At 40.1% G+C, this 16,413-nt stretch overlaps 1 protein-coding gene across 7 annotated transcripts in view; it reads right to left on the reverse strand.

Annotated features, from left to right (window-relative positions):
* The window catches only part of FGGY (FGGY carbohydrate kinase domain containing), a 413,229-nt gene that overhangs the window by 199,534 nt on the left and 197,282 nt on the right, over positions 1 to 16,413 (reverse strand). For all 7 annotated transcript variants that reach the window (XM_081308911.1, XM_081308913.1, XM_081308910.1 and 4 more), the window contains one exon: positions 3,733 to 3,861. In XM_081308911.1, the coding sequence (XP_081165037.1) occupies positions 3,733 to 3,861 (129 nt within the window). The remainder of the gene's footprint in view (positions 1 to 3,732; positions 3,862 to 16,413) is intronic.

Raw genomic sequence — 16,413 nt, forward strand, 5'->3', positions numbered from 1 at the left:
TGTATCCTCCCATCCCAGGTTCTCCTTGGGCATAGAGTCCAAGGTAGGTCATACTAGGCTAGCACTGGAAGTGACCACAGTTGTCAGAGCTTGTTTGTGACAGGCATGGCTGGCCTCCAATTCCTACTTCAAAGCTGAATTCCTTCCTGACATTTGGGGATCTCTTGACACAGAGTGCATCCAAGCAGTTCCTGGGGCTGTTTCTGATCTTGACCAAGAAAGAATCTTAAAGTAGTGAATCCTGCTTTCTGTGATAGATGGGTAGAGGAAGAAACTGAGGGCAAATTCAGGGAAGGCAGAGGGAGTCCAGCACCTCTGGTCCTTCTCCACATGTCTTGCCTTAAGAATCCAGTTCTGGTAAGACACTTCCTAACAGGAAACAACTTCCTAACAGGCAACATTGTTTATGAAGCTTCTACTGTGTGTCAGGCATTGTGGTTCTGGAGTGAGGAAATCAAACCTCATTATTGCATGCTTACTGTGTGCCAGTTAGTAGGCCAATTGCTTTAACTATTTACATTACCATTTCTTATACCAATCCTATGAAAAGATTGCTAGCTCTTACTATAGAAGAAGAAAGGAATATGCTAAAAGGCACACTGTGTGTAGGCAGAATAGGAATTTAATCCAGATCTTTAGACTGTGTGTGGAATGCCCTTATCACAGTGTTACAATAAGTCTCAGAAGATTCACTATCATAAGAGAACACTATTAAGCAGGCCAGAGAATTTTCTCTCTGAAAGGAATAGGAGTTCTATGGTTTGTTCATGATGATAATCTCTGGTTTCCAAACACATAGCTGATAAGGTTGCATGATCTTTAGTAAATCTTTGGTTTGACTAGTGGGTGATCTTTTTAGGACGTTTAGGCCTCTCTTATTCTTCACATCTTGAGAGGGTGGAGGCAAGGTGGAAAATGAGAGGGAACATTTGTTCTATGGCTCCTGTCTTTCCCAGATATTCTGATCCTGAACTGGCCATAAGGTGAAGGGGAGAGGAGTAGTATAAGAAGGATCAAACTTGTTCAAAATTGTTAAGTAGGGGTTTCCAATCCTGTGTGACCAAGAACTCCCTTCCCAGCTATTGCTGGCACAAAGCTCAAGTCCTTAAAGAATCTAATGTCTTATCCTATCTTTCCACTTAAAAAACTAACTTTTGGAAAACAGAGGAAACTCACTGACTCAAGAGCATTTGTATTTTAAAGGGAACAAAAGGTCTAAGCCAAAGTGTCTACAGGTAAAAATTCTATCATTGAGCATCTCTGTTAGGAGAAAGCCACGGTCATCTGGAAGTCTGTCCTACTGAAGAGCACAGAAAGTCCTAGGGAGAAGTGAGAAGGTGTGTTTGGCACGTCCCTTACAGAGGTCTGGGACGCCAACAAAGAAACGACAGTGGCTGCTGCTCCTGAGTGCAGTCTTATTTCTTTCAGCACATGGATAAGCAGCCAAGTGCTTGTCACCTGGGTTCGGGTGGATGGTTGAGACTGTCGCCCCAGGGACAATTGCAAAATCACAATGAAGAAAGCTTCCCTGGAGTCTTCTGTGATGTAGAACATCAGGATTACTAGGGATAGGAGCACTCCATGTCCAGCTGGACCTTCAGTTCTCTCTGTGCTTGTGCTTAAAAACCCAAATCATGCATTCCAAACAAAAGCTCACACTGCTCACACTACAAAGTGCTTTGAGACAAACGCCCTTGCCTATAATAGGGCTCCATTATGTACCTCTCGACCAGTCACACACACTCTGCGTGTTTACTATTTTTTAGGCACTGTGCCAGAGCCTGAGGACAGAAAGATGAACAGGACAGACACGTTCATAGATTGATGAGTGCCATACTGTTTCTGCAAGTCTGTGGACCATGCAGAAGAACAATCTGTCACACAAGGAAACATATCAGCCTTTACTGTAAGTTTAAGACCATTTTACCTTATTCTTGTCTTAATGAGACTTTATTTAGTAAACTTATCAAGCGCCTTTAAAAACAAGACATAAGGCTCAGCATTGAGGAGTCCTCAAGGAATTCATAGTCTAGTGGAAAAGATAAGCAGATAAATCAGAAACTAAAACACAAGGTGATCATTTCTTCAAAAAAATAGAAGTAATGAGGGGCTGGGGATGTGGCTCAAGCGGTAGCGCGCTCGCCTGGCATGCGTGCGGCCCGGGTTCGATCCTCAGCACCACATACCAACAAAGATGTTGTGTCCGCCGAGAACTAAAAAATAAATATTAAAAAAAATTCTCTCTCTCTCTCTCTCTCTCTCTTTCCTCTCTCACTCTCTCTTTAAAAAAAATAGAAGTAATGAAAGAAGCACAATCTGGAGAATTTCTTAATATATCTGACTACTCCATGGAAGTATATGCAGAGAAAAAACCATCTGAGAAAGGATTTCAAATTAGAGGAGTGAGAATAGGAGTATAGCTTAGTGGTAGAGTGCTTACCTAGCATGCATGATCTCCAGGATCACCAAAAGGAGAAAGAGAGAGATTGAGGTGGGGGGAGGTGTCATCTACTTGGAAAAGTAGAGAGCTGCTGTGGTGTGTGTGTTCCCTAAAAGTCATCCCCAATGGGACAATGTTGCCCAGGCTGGTTCTAATCTCCTGGGCTCAAGTGATCCCCTTACCTCAGCCTCTCAAGTAACTGTTATGCCACCAAACCTGGTCAGGTTTTTGATCATGATTCATAATAAGAAATTCATTTCCTTCATTGCCTAGAATACACACACACACACACACACACACACACACTCACAGGAAACAGGTCCACAAAACAGTGCTTATCCTTACTCTATGAGATGTACTCTTATGTGTTCTACTCTGTTCTATTCTATTAGATCCCATTCTATTCTGAAATTCCAACAGTCATGTCCTCTTTAACTCATGCCATGAACTATGAACCACAGTTCATAAAAGATGCTATTAGAATGAAAGTCTAGGAAATATAGAAATAACTACAGGGAAGGGTAAAGGGAGAGACACTGAGAGAGAGTCAAATTACCCAAGAAAGAAAAGAAAATTGTAAAAGGAATGTGGATAAGAACAAAGTCACCACATTTTTACAATAAATCTTTTTGACTTCATGTGTACTTTCCACTAAAATTTGACATTTGTTTGTTTTATTTACTTATTTTGGTGTTGGGAATCAAACGCGGGGTCTTACATTCATAGCCCTGGTTTGATTTTATTTTAAATTCAGTTTCCTAGTATCATACCATGACATGGGAAATGCTCAATGTGTATTTGAGAATGAATTAATGAATGCATGAATCACAGAATTTAGAGTTATATATGAGATGAAATCAAGACTAGAACCAAGTAAACGGATATATGACAAAAACCAAATATTATAAGAACAAACCTGTTAGACTTACAAGGTTTTGCAATACTATTAGAAAACAGAGTACGTAAGTGCATGGTTATCAAACCTACTAGATAAAAGTGAACATGTGCTTTTCAAATTTCCAGTAAACTGAAGAGCCATCCAGACACTTGCTCAGATTAAGTTTTTTATATTACTATGTTGGAAAAGTTAAGAATATATAAATAGGTTTTATATTGGATGAAAAGGTAGGTCTATAATTCTATCCAAATGCCTATCTGTGAAAAGGCTTTTCATTATTACACCTTGACTCACTAGTCCTTGACCTTTGCTTTAAATATACAAAATGGGTGTCTTAGCTCTTCGGAATGTTCCACTTGAACACAGCTGTTTGTGGCATGGAATAAAAGATTACCTAGTCCTCCGGCATGGGCATCAATGAGCGAGGCTGCCACCGGGACCCCGGGGCGAAGGCCAAGCTCCTTTGCAGCCTCTGGTGTAAGCCCACTTCCAAGAGAAGTCCCGGGAGGTAGCACCTGGTTTCCTGAGCAGACATGAGAAAAAACAAACACTCATTAGTTTGGAAAACACAAAGGCGAACAGAGGTTTTCTTAAGAGAACTTATTTTTTCCTTCCTTCCTCCCCTGCATTTTCTCAGCTTCACAAAGATAAAAATCATGCAGCCATGAAGAGTCCCTTTGCTCATTTGGTGACCCAGGTGCATGGCTTTGGTATATTTGGGTCATGCTTTGGGATGGTTTGCAAACTAGGAGCTCCAAGGTGTCACTCATACCAGAGAAAGATTCCAAGAATGGGAAATTATATAAAAAAATAAAAATACAGTGGCCTTTTAGAGACTAGGTGAACATATATTCCTAAACAATTTGAGAACACTTATTTGGATAGTTCTTTCTACTAATGGATAAGGGAGGGAAGTATTTTGCCCCAAGGAAGAATTTCTTGAAAGTTTTTCTAAGCTGAAAAGAGAGCCTAATCTAAACTTGTAAACTTTAGAAGGCTGCTACTTGCACAACCACAGAGTACAATTTTATTAATGTTCTTTGGACTTGTGAAATGCAATGACCCTGATATTTCAAGTGACCTTGAATTCTTACAATCAGCCAGGCCTTCAGTTAATAATTTATTGATTGTCTTCCTTTGTGTGAGTACTGTGGGGCTGTAAAAGGCAGTCCATGCTCCCAACCTAGTTAGGAAGATGAGATAAGGACACAGAGAACCATGTGAGCCAGAAGAGAATGAAATGACCCATCTGTTCCCAGGTATTTAAGAGAAGCTGAGCCCACTCCTACCCTCGAAAAATTCTATAATAAGGCTTTCTCTACTGTGGGGATTAGATAGGCATTGACCCATAAATGTGTTAAAGCCCCTTTGAGACCCAAGATTCTGGAATTCTAAATTGTGGTCAGGAATTTTTTGGGTGCCAAGGTACCCCAGGACTTCTGAACACAGAGTTATTGTGAAGATAAGAGCAGGGCAGAAGGTGAATGGCTTAACCATTCTCTTCTGAAGGGAGACAGAGTACCTGCACAGCACTATGTTTCTCCATTTTAACTAGAGAGCTTCTAGCACAACTGAATGTGAAAAAAGTGTAGCCAAGAAGACTGAATCTTCTTCAGTGGCTTCTGAGCTTCTTGGTCCAAAATAACTGCTACTGGGCACATGTGTATTGATCACCTGAAAATGTAGCTGGGATAACTGAGGATCCAGGTTTTCCATTTTGTTTGATTTTAATTAATATTCATCTAAATTTTAAAAACTGATATTGAATTCAATTACTGAAAAACTCTATGTCTGAAACAACCTGGGTAGACACATCTACTTTTTCAATAATAACTCAAGTTATCTAATAAGTTATTTCCCACAAAAAATGCAGTGTATGAACTGAGATATGCTAAGTAGAAAATATATACAAAATATCAAAGATTTAGTCTAGAAAAATGAATGTCAAATAACACATTTTTTTTAAATCAATTACATGTTGAAATGATATTTTGGATACATTAGGTTAAATAAGATATAATATATTGATTTCACCTAATCTTTTGTTTGTTTGTTTGTTTTTGTTTTTGGTACTAGGGATTGAACCCAGGGGTGCTTTACCACTAGCTGCATCCTCAGTCCTTTTTATTTTGACACAAGATCTCACTAAGTTGCTTAGGGCCTTGCTAAATTGCTGAGGCTGTGCCTTGAACTTGTGATCATCCTGCTTCAGCCTGCCAAGTCACTGATATTATAGATGTTCACCACCATGCCTGGTTCACTTAATTTTTTTAAACTTTATCATGGCTGCCGGGAAATTTAGTTACATATGCAGATTATGTGAAATGTCTATTGGATGGTGGTCTAGAGGACAAGGTGAAGATGCTGGAGTAAGGAGGTGGAGGGAGGAAAACCTCTAGTCTGCATTGAATGCCGAGGGTAGCAAAAGCCTGGAAGAGGAGACTTGTGCCTCTGGACACTTTGGTCTTGGACAACATCTTAACTATGTCACTTCATCTAGTGAGTGATACATAATAGACATCATTCCAGTAATGAGCACTTCTCTGTCAAGCACTGTGCTAAATACATAATAGTCATTTTCTCACCTAATTTTAATAGCACACCTCCATAAGGGGTACAATAGTACCTGTACTATCCCCCATTTCAGAGAGATGGGGAAATTGAAATTTAAGATGAAAAGTAAATTTCCCACAGTGGCACAGCTCAAGAGCTGGAGACGGGCATGGATTCTCCTTTGACGGGAAACAAAAACCTATGTTCCTATTCACTACCTTATCACTTATGGAACAGGTATTGTTCTCAAGTATATTTTGAAAGAATGAAAGAATCCAGAGAAGTAGTTTTAGAACAAGAATTTTAAAAATAGCACCATTTGGAAATCTTGTCCACTAAATTCATTTATTATTTTTTCTTTTTGGTTAAAGGGTTAATTTTCATAGGAAGGTCAAATGGAATTTGTGTTCTGCCTTTATCCCCAATCTCCACAAACAGCAAAGGGGTGATTTTCATTAAATAAGCTCCAGACAACACGAGGATTAGCAGGGTGAGGCATTCTTATCTAGAGTCATTTAGAAGATTTTAGTTGGTGTGAGGTAGATTTGATTGAGGGTCCTCTCTGCTCCCAAAAGGAGGCTGCAGGCCACAGTGAGGCACGCAGTCCTGGGCAGTCAGGCAGGAAGTCTGTGGTCTAATCATGTGCTGTAGGACCATGGGTAGATGTCTCAACAAAGGAACCATCTGGAGCAGAGACCAAGGAAGAAGTGAGGAGGCACCTGTGCAGGAACTGTCAAAAGGGACAGGTGAACTGGTGCATACGCTGTGGGAGAAGGGTCAGAGATGAGGGTAGGAGGACAGGGTTTGCCAGAGAGCAGGCTTTGTCAACCCTACTACTATGAATCTCACCACCAAGACCATCAGAGTCCACTGAAAGAGCATTACTGTGGGAAGAACCATGACACCGTATTTTAGAAAATTTCTGGCAACGTTTTAGGAAAGGAAGCCCGGAGTTACGGAAATAGCTCTGAAGCCACTTTGGTCATCAAAGATGGAAAAGACAGGGACTTAAGATATGGATATCTGAGTTGGAGGAATAGAGGAAGAAATGAGAGATTTCATGAAGCAAGAAGTATCAGGTCATGGTGGTGGTTTCCATATTGGGACTATGGTAGAAAGGATGATGTCATGGTTTCAATGCCCCTTCAAGGAAAGATTTGCTGCCCAGCCAAGAAAAGACTGAAGTCACCTGCCAGACTCTTCAGGCCTGATTTAGCTGCAGAGATTGGCTATGCTGAGGTGAGGCCCTTTCCAGGTTAGCCACATGTATGAGGTGACTCAGTAAAGCAGAAGCTGAATGGCTCCGGTAGCACCACTATCTCCAGAGCACTCCACTGGGTTGACCAAGGTTCATAGAATAGCAACACTTCCAACCTCTCCCCTGCCCAATCCTATTCCCTCCTCCTCTTCCTCCCTTCACACATGCCTATCCCTAATAAACATTTTATACTTCCCAATCTGTCCAAGCCTGTTTCCTGAAAACCTAGCCTAGGAGGTGAGCCAGTCTTCTCAGACTAGTAGTCTAGAAATGAAAATAAATATGCACATCTTTAAATATGAACATCTTTAATTCAACTGGAATCACTGCCTTCAGGAATCATCTATCTGGACCTACAAAAGAGGGAGCTTTTGTTTATCTAGAGACTGGAAGGAAATAGCTTGGTATAAGAGAGGATGGTAGAAATAGGTAAGAATCTGAGAAATCACCCCTTTGAAATTATACTTCATCAGCCCAAGGTGCACTGAAGGGACTAGAGCTGTCAGAGGCCACCTGACAATTTTCCCCAAATAATCCTTATTTCACTTTTATTCCACCATAAAATTAAGTAAATCACAGCAAGCTTTTTTTTTTCAGGGTTAATCAAGATTTTATTGGCTCAGCACTTGCAGGTTCTTCTAGGCTTCATTCAGTCATTCATCCATCAATTTAACAAACATTTCAGTAACAATGGTTATACAATGGTCCATATAAATTTCTACCTAACACGTGCCAGGATCTAGGTGCTGACACAAGGAAAAAGCAGCTCTGGTATCACACTGACATTTGGTACTAGGAAGATGGAAAACCAAGTGTACACAATATACCAGACAAGAAAAACTTAGGTTTCAGAGATTTCAGTTTATAGTTGGACCATGTCATCACTCTAGGATTGAGATGAGGCAGAACAACATGGTGGAAGCATGTGGTGAATCGAGCTGCTCAGTCCATGGCAGCCAAGAAGCAAAGACAAAGAGTGAAAAAGAGAGAGAGCCAAGGGCAAAATATAAATTCTAAAGGCACATCCCTGATGACCTACTTCCTCCAGCCATACCCTACCCTCTTAGTGTTATCACACAGTACTGAAGTACTTTCAAATTTTTAATCCATCAGATGAATCAATCCACTGATTAAGTTACAGCTCTCAAAATCTAATGAGATGAGCTTTCAGGGGACACCTAATATTCAGATCATAACACCAAGACTCTTAGGACTATGTAGAAAATACTAGAAAGGTGGATGTACGTAGTATTCACAGAGAATTGAGGAGAGACCTGTTATGTTGGTCCAGGAGGATGAGTGAATCCTCAATTAAAGATCACACCTGAGCCTGCAATGGAAAGACAGGTGGGGGTTGTGGATTTCAATATTAGAATGCTCTAGGGAAGTGGATGCCTTTGGAGAAAGAGGTTGGTTCACTGTAGGGGTCTCTAGGAGGTAGAGATTGAGGCATCCTGTCTGTTAGAAAGCTGGACACCAGGGCAGGGCAGAGGTAGCAGGGGTAGCCTGCACAAAAGGGAGCAGATAACTTCAAGCCCAGCAAAGCAACAAGGACCTGCCAGCACACAGCTCTGTGCACTCAGATTTATTTTTCAGTAAAACTGCAAGGTAAGAAAGGATAGTATGGAAAACAGTTTTTCACTTTAAAACAATCAAGCCAACTGGAAAATGTGGCTGCAAAACATTATATAGAATATGATTTCCTTATAAGAACAACAACAGAGAAGGTAGATGGACAATTTCTAAAAATACACTCCTAGGGTGAAAATTTAGAAAATAGGTTTTTGATGGGAGTGGAGGAGGTGGAAGTGATTTTTCACTTTTTACTAGGTTATAATTTCTAGTTTTTCCAATTAAAAATATTTTCTTTGGATTTTTAAAGATATTTCCCTGTTTATATCTGGTCAAAGTAAATATAGGGTACATCTATTTAGCAGAATCCCACAAAATCATTACTATGAATGAAGTTGGATTAAGATCTGGATCTGGAAGGAAGTTCGAGAAAAATAAAGGCAAGATGTAGAATAGCATTCAGAATATGATCTACTTGTGATTAAAAAAAAGATACCAAAATGCAAGCATATGTACTTCCAGAAAAATCCTATAAAAATACAGAGACTATAGTTATAGTAGGAACCAGTTTGGTACTCTTCTCTACCATGACGTGTGTGTGTGTGTGTGTGTGTGTGTGTGTGTGTGTGTGTGTGTGTGTGTGATCAAAACAAAGTAGCTTCAGTTGAAATAAAAACAAAATTAAGTTAAGAAGAATGCTGAGCATCATTTGCAAACTCTGCTCTTCAGTTTGAAGGTAGAAAAGAGACCCAGGTGTGGTTTGCCTGTATTCTGAATCTGGCTGGGCTCCGTCCGTCCTGTGTATACATCCTCACCTTGGGATGTACAAAACCAATTGTGCTGAGGACTCTCTGCTCCCTGAATTCCCATTTAGATAGGCAGATTCAGTCTTCGAAGTCAGAAGCTGGAGTCTACAATTATCTAGTGGCTGCAGTCCCTCTTCACAGGCGGGGCTCCTATTACACCAAATCTTCCCCTACCAGTTTTTCAATTATCTATGACTAATGAGCACTTTGGGAACAGTTTCAGACACACACATAATCCTCTTTCCTGATGTCAGCAGCAGAAATTAATGACTATGTGGATTGTTGGGAGACAGAAAATGCATTATAATGGTCAACAGAACTGTTATCCTCTCCAGGAAGAGGAGGAGGGGTGCTGAATTAACTGGAAGGTTCAGTGTTCCTTTGTATTCCACAGTGAGATTAAACCCAGGAGAAGAGTTGGCTCCAGGCCAATGGAAATGTCAGAGAGAGGTTTGGGCGTGGGTATAGCATGCAGCCCTGGTTCCTCATGCTTGGCACTGGGGTATGGGTCCCAGCTTAGCTTTGCCAAGGTCAACAGGCTAACTAGCTTGTCTGGGAAAGTACTAAGTGATACCCTGCCCTGCCGGTAGAGGGGGTCCTGGAGTCCTTTCAGATTGAACCTACATTCAGTCTGTTTTAGGGACCTGGAACAAACCCAGAAGTATATAACTCTAACAATTTAAGAAGTATGTGGTGGCAGATGCACTTTTGGTGGCTTACACATGCTTGGGTGGCTTCAAAGACTATTAAGACCTAGCCCAACTCTGGTGGAGCTCCAAAGTTATGTGAAGCATGAAACTCACAAAGCAAAACATAATACCATTCATGTGCTATGACTGCCAGCAGATATGGCTATTGATAATAGTTTTTAAAAGTACTGATAGAATTAGAATCTTGGCTCACATCCAGCACCCAAATTCCTCTACACAGACCTCAGATCACTTGGGCAGGTCAGCTCTGGGAGTTTTTTTAGATCTGGAACAACAACTAATAAAAGACTGATAGAAAAACATTCCAGTATTTCTGGCTCCTGAAATAAAGTTATACATGTCTAGAAGGGTTTACTCAACCAGAAAAATTAATGAGAAAGTCAAACCTGATATGTTTTACCACCTGTTGAAAAAAATCTTCTGAAATAATAATTTGTCTATTTCCCTTCATTTGCCTCCTAAAAATAATCTCATTTAAACTGGGGTTTAAATTCCATTTTACATCATTGGTTTAACATTAAACTTAATGAAAGAAATCATTAATCACTCAAGAAAGTACCCAATATATTCCAGACATTATCCCAATGCTGAAAATAAATTAAAATTCAAAATAGATGAGGTCCCGGCCCTCCCCAAACTTCCTTTCTAATAGATACAAGTCCGTTCAATACCTACTCTGAATTATAATTCATAGTTATTTTAACTTATATGCTCTTCTGTGGTTTGCATTGTGTTTTATATGTTCTTATATCCCTGGCCTTCCATTCTGACCTACAGTAGGTGTTTAAAAATAAACATACCACATATTTTAATCCAGTTTTACTAATCCTTACATTATGTTTTACAAAGTCTTTCTCCTGATAAAAAAAAGACTACTCAAAGATGATTTTAACTATCTCTGCATTCATTTCTCCTTATATCCAACACCAGGCAATGTCTAGAACATAAGCTCTTGGTAATGTTCAGTTAACAAAATCTGTAGATTTTGTTTTTAGCAGGAGAGTCAATGACACAAATTAATCAACTTAGACAAGAAGTTTACAGGCTGTGCTGGATAGAAAAGGAAGGCAGCTTTGTTTGCAGGAGGCTCCTCTGGTAGGTCATATGGAGAACAAAACCCTAAAGTCTGTGAACTCCAAACATGCTGAATCTTCTAGCTTCTTCCTCTCCTCATTTCTTCTTCTCTGTTCCATCAATAGACACTGGACTTCAAATAGGACTCAGAAGTCATCAACTTCTGTGCATTTCTTTTGCAATATGGGAAACTGAACCTAGAAAGGAAGGTGGCTCCCCTGACATCAATCAACCATGGAAGCAAGGTCTAGACGGGACCTGGGCTCCTGACCCAGGCAGGCTTCCTCCACTTCTTCAATACGTTCCGCTTTGGTGATGCCATCCAACACGCTCCCTCAATGTAGCAGGAAGCTCACCTGAGCCAGGGCCTTAAGGCACATGGAGACAAGGAGCTGACCAAAATCCAACAGATTCCAACCATGTAGGCGGCCATTCTGAACTATTCAGAGCATAAAGTACAGTCTTCTTAGCTTGAAATCATCTACTTTGGCACCCACAGTGACCTAATTCTCTAGATAATTGCCAATGCCCTATTTTCTTCTCACCTAGCCTAAGGCCACCTCCAAAAAGCCTTCCCTGGTAGATCATAATTAATCACTCTTTCCTCTACAATCCCACAGCATGATTTCTGGAATTACATCATTCTGTTCTACATAATGGCTTTTTTTCCCCTTCAGCCTAACTCTTCTAATTCCAACGATAACCTCCTTGAGGGCAGAGCCCTTTCAGGGATGACATATCCAGGAAGCAGGCACATTAGCATAGCATGTGGGAATTCAGGCCAAGGGGTACATAGGGTTCCATAGAAGGGTGGCTTTACCACTCTTAGTGCTTGTGACCTTGGGCAAGGGATTTCATTTCCACAACAATTTCTTCTTCACCTGTAAAAATGATGATGCTATTTTTCTCCCAGGGTAGGTTATAATAATCAAGCAAGACAGTGCAAACACAGTACTTTAGCACGGTATCTGCCACATGACCAATGTTCAACAGACGTGAGCTACTATTACAGTTATTAAAACTCCCCATTCCTGGTGTATTGAACATCTCCCGGCATATAGAGGTCACTTGGTTCATTCTGGCTGAGTTTATAAAGCTTGAGGAGAGATCTGTGATGTTATAGCTTGTGGAGATATATGCATTTGGGGTCATGAGAGCAAGCTGCAGAAACTGCAAAAGATGTTAAAATATTCACAGTGATGAATTCAGTTTTCCAGCACAAAAAGTGTCTCACTGTGGTCATGCCTCCATGGCATGTCTTCAGAGTGAAATGTTTTAAAGAGTGCAGAAGGTGTTCTCTTTGGAGTTATTTTAAGGATCAAATGTTGGCTTTGAAGAAAAAAAAAGATTTTGTTAGTAAAACACTTGACTATTAAGATGGCCAATGCTTTCAAGACCCACAGAAATAGTTCATGGAGAGTCCCCCACTTCTAGGAGAAAGCAAATTTGGGAAATATATGAAAATATTCTAGCTGTATTTATGCTAAAGATATACCAAGATTTGAAGTAGTGGTTTCCACCCTTTGTTTTGCCTTTTTAAAACAACAACAACAACAAAAAAAAACTTTTGGGAAAGAAATCACATAAGGAAACTAGAGATGGAGATAAGTTTCTCAATTATTTATGTTGTCCATGGATTCCTTAAAAACAACCCCAGATTCAAGATAATTTGACAGATGTTTTATTACTGAAAAGGTAGGAAGGAGATGATGTCAAAATAAAAAATATTCTTTTAAATAAAAAAGCATTTCTTTTTGTGACCTCAATCACTCATTCCATCACAACCCAGGAAAAATTTTGCCAGTGTCCATCTCTAAACCACTGTTTGCAAACTGCTGGTTTACAAAATGATAACAGCCTCCTAAGGATGGAGGATTCCATAAGATGTCAAACAGAGAAGCCTGTGTGGAAAAGCCAGCCAGTGGGTCTGGAGTTAACCACACAGGCCAAACATCTGGCGATTTGAAGAAATCTGGGCTTTTCTATCATGTAGACCAAACATGACTCAGGTAATTGACCAAAATTTTTACTTCCCAACCAGATGTCTTACTTTCATAGAAATGAAGCCAATCTTGTACTTTCATGTGCAAATAAGCAAGACATAAATTCACCCCTGAAGGGCAGGATTCATTACTTCTTCTTTTTGAATGCTAAATTACATATTATTTCTTTTTCCCCCAACTACTCTTCCCTTGAAAAAGGTTTTCCCACTTTTGTTTTAAAATGCATATAGCTCACCTTAGAAATATTCTGTCTTTCCAAATGTCTACTCCTTACTTTTCTGAGTGAGGCACTGTGGTATCATGAACAATGTGATTTCAACATTTCAATAGCCAGGAGAATCCGCCTCTAGCTCCCTGCATCTTACCTCCCAAACACAAAGAGCCTTGGAAAAAGCCATTTAAATTCTCCAAATTCAGTTTTTATTTGCAGATAAGCAGCAAAAACTCTATCTATTATGGCAAGGTGAAGGTGTGAGATCATTCATCTCTATACCATGTATTAGGCACTTTGTACTTGGTACTGAGAGACCACAGAAGACCTTAGTGGCTGTCTCTAGGGACTCTGAGGAAAGCACAGCAGGGGGCTCAGGAGAGAAGGACAGAAAACTTGTACTACTTCATATGCTTCAATGACAAACTACAGCCCAACAAAAGCAACACTTTACTCAGGATTTTCAATAAAATTATGAGTGACTCCAAATGCAGCTGATTCTTAAATGGCAAGGCAACATCTGTAAAAGAGAGGTCATGTCTGAGACTCATCCTCTTCAGTCACCCCACTCTCAAGCACTGTGTTTGTTTAACCAAACTCTCAAGCACTGTGTTTGATCATTTGGTTATCAATGATCCTCCACCTTCTATGCTGCATCTTGACAACCAGCCATTTTACTGGACAGAAAAGGGAAGACTGATAACAATGTGTCTCTTCAGTCAGGGTTTAGTGGGCAAAATTCAACAGCACAGAGACAACATTGAAATGACTACTGTGTGGTTCAAAAGACTGTGTGTGTGAGCTTCTGAAAAAGAAGTACATACATTCATACATATGTGAATAAAGCAGAGGGGACTGCATATGGAACATGACAGCTCAAAGAGAAGCTACTGTACAGAATCTACTTGTAGTGTAATAGTTATTGTGTTTCAAAAACCAGGATACAAATACTGCATGAAGTTAAAAGGGCTAAGTTTGCCATTATTATTTAGCTATCTGAATAAGACACTAGGTTCTTTTTCTATACTATATTTCACCAAAGCCTAGAAACATCTCTAATAAAATGGAATACAGCTATGGTTTTTAAACTTTTTGCCAAGAACAAGAACTCCTGTTTTCCAAATAGAATCTTTCATAGAACCCTAGTGTGTAATTCTACTCTGGATCAAGTAGAAAAGGAAATGCTCCAAGGAGACAGAGGCATGAGCGCTGGCACCTGAGCGATCCAGATTTGGAGGCTGAGGGACAGAGGTTCCAAACTAGAACTCAATCTACCTTGACAGACCACCCAGCTGGAAGCATTAAAGAGAGAAAGGACAGAAAATTCAAACTGTAAAACATAGACCCCCTTCCTTTAGGGTTCTGCAATAGCACAAAAGCCAAAGAAGCAGAAAATATCTAAGTGCCCACCTATAACCACAAAGACAATGACCTCACTCCTGGGTGAAGGAGCACACTGCACTCGCAGCACCTCCAGGGGTGGGGGGTGGAATTTGCCAGGCTGGCAGTTGGCCAGAATTCTGGAGTAAAATCCCTGGAGCCCTCACTCATGTTGCCATGGGAATGAAGAAAAGATTCCAAAAACGATGCCATAACTTAATGACACTTAAAATCCCTATCTAGGTCACACGGGGGTGGGGGTGTCACATAAATTTGGGGGGAAATGCTGAAGTGATAAGAAATGGAAGCTTTAAGCTTTGTAAATGAAACAAAATCTAATTTCTCCATTTTTAAAGTCTCATTCTTTGGACAGAGGATCTGGGAAACTGAACAGACCTTAGGCAAAATGAAAAAGTAAAGCTGGCCGCGAGCCCAGAAGTGTCACCAGCCATTCTGTCCTTTCACTCTGGCCACTAGAAGGGTTCCCAGAGGGAGTACTAAAAGCAGAGGGAGCTGGCCCCAGTCCCCAACAGGCTTTGGTGCTTGAAGCTGGGAGGGCAGACGGAGCTGGGCAGGGACCCACCTTTTGGAGCTGTTTCCAGGGAAGGCTTTCAAAATTGTACAATCTCTAGAAGGTAATTAAGGGGGGACATCCATGAGGCCAGTTTAATAGGCCCAAACTTGTGTGATCATAATTGATTTTCTTAAAAAACAAAAAGAAAGAACATGAAGATGTATGAACCATGGCCTTCCTTCAGTTTATAAAGATAAAAATAAAAAAACAACTTTATTACAGACAATTCAAACAATGCATAAAGATATAAGGAAAAACCTTCCCAATACTTTTCCTCCTCCCAGAGATAACAACTATGGAATATTAGAAAATATTAGAGAATGTACTTCCAAAATACTTAGATATACCTGCAGTCAATCTTATGTAAATGGAATAATGTCATTATGCAATCTTACAGTCTCCCTTTTCAACTCAGTGGTATTTTAGTCATCTTTCCTCATCAATAACTACAGATATTAATTTTGAAAATGTATCATATTCTATAATTTGGATGTACATATTATTTAGCCAAACTCTTAGTATTGGATACTGTCAAAATAAAAACAAATCCAGGGTTGAGGAGGTAGCTCAGTGACAGAAAGGTTGCCTAGCATATGTGAGGCCCTCCCTGGGTTAAATTCTCAGTACTGTGAAAAATAAGTAAATAAATAAATAAAATTAGAAATAAAAGGAATCCAGAAATGGGAGAGATTTTATTCTAAAGTATTATTGTAAAGTGGGGGAGGAGGCATAACTTAGTGGGAGCAGAGGTAGGCGAACACATGACCATAAGATTTTTTAGAAGTCTGAAGGGGACGAAGAGGATTTTCCCTTCAAAGACTATTTTCAAAAAGTATTATGGTCTCCACCTTGATACTCCTCAAAGGCCCATCTGTGGAAGGCCTGGTCATCAGCCTCCGATACTGTTGGGATTTGGTATAACCTTTAGAAGGTA

This window comes from Spermophilus citellus (genome assembly GCF_964194105.1).
Source record: "Spermophilus citellus genome assembly, chromosome: 9".
In the NCBI taxonomy this organism is placed as follows: Eukaryota; Metazoa; Chordata; class Mammalia; order Rodentia; family Sciuridae; genus Spermophilus; species Spermophilus citellus.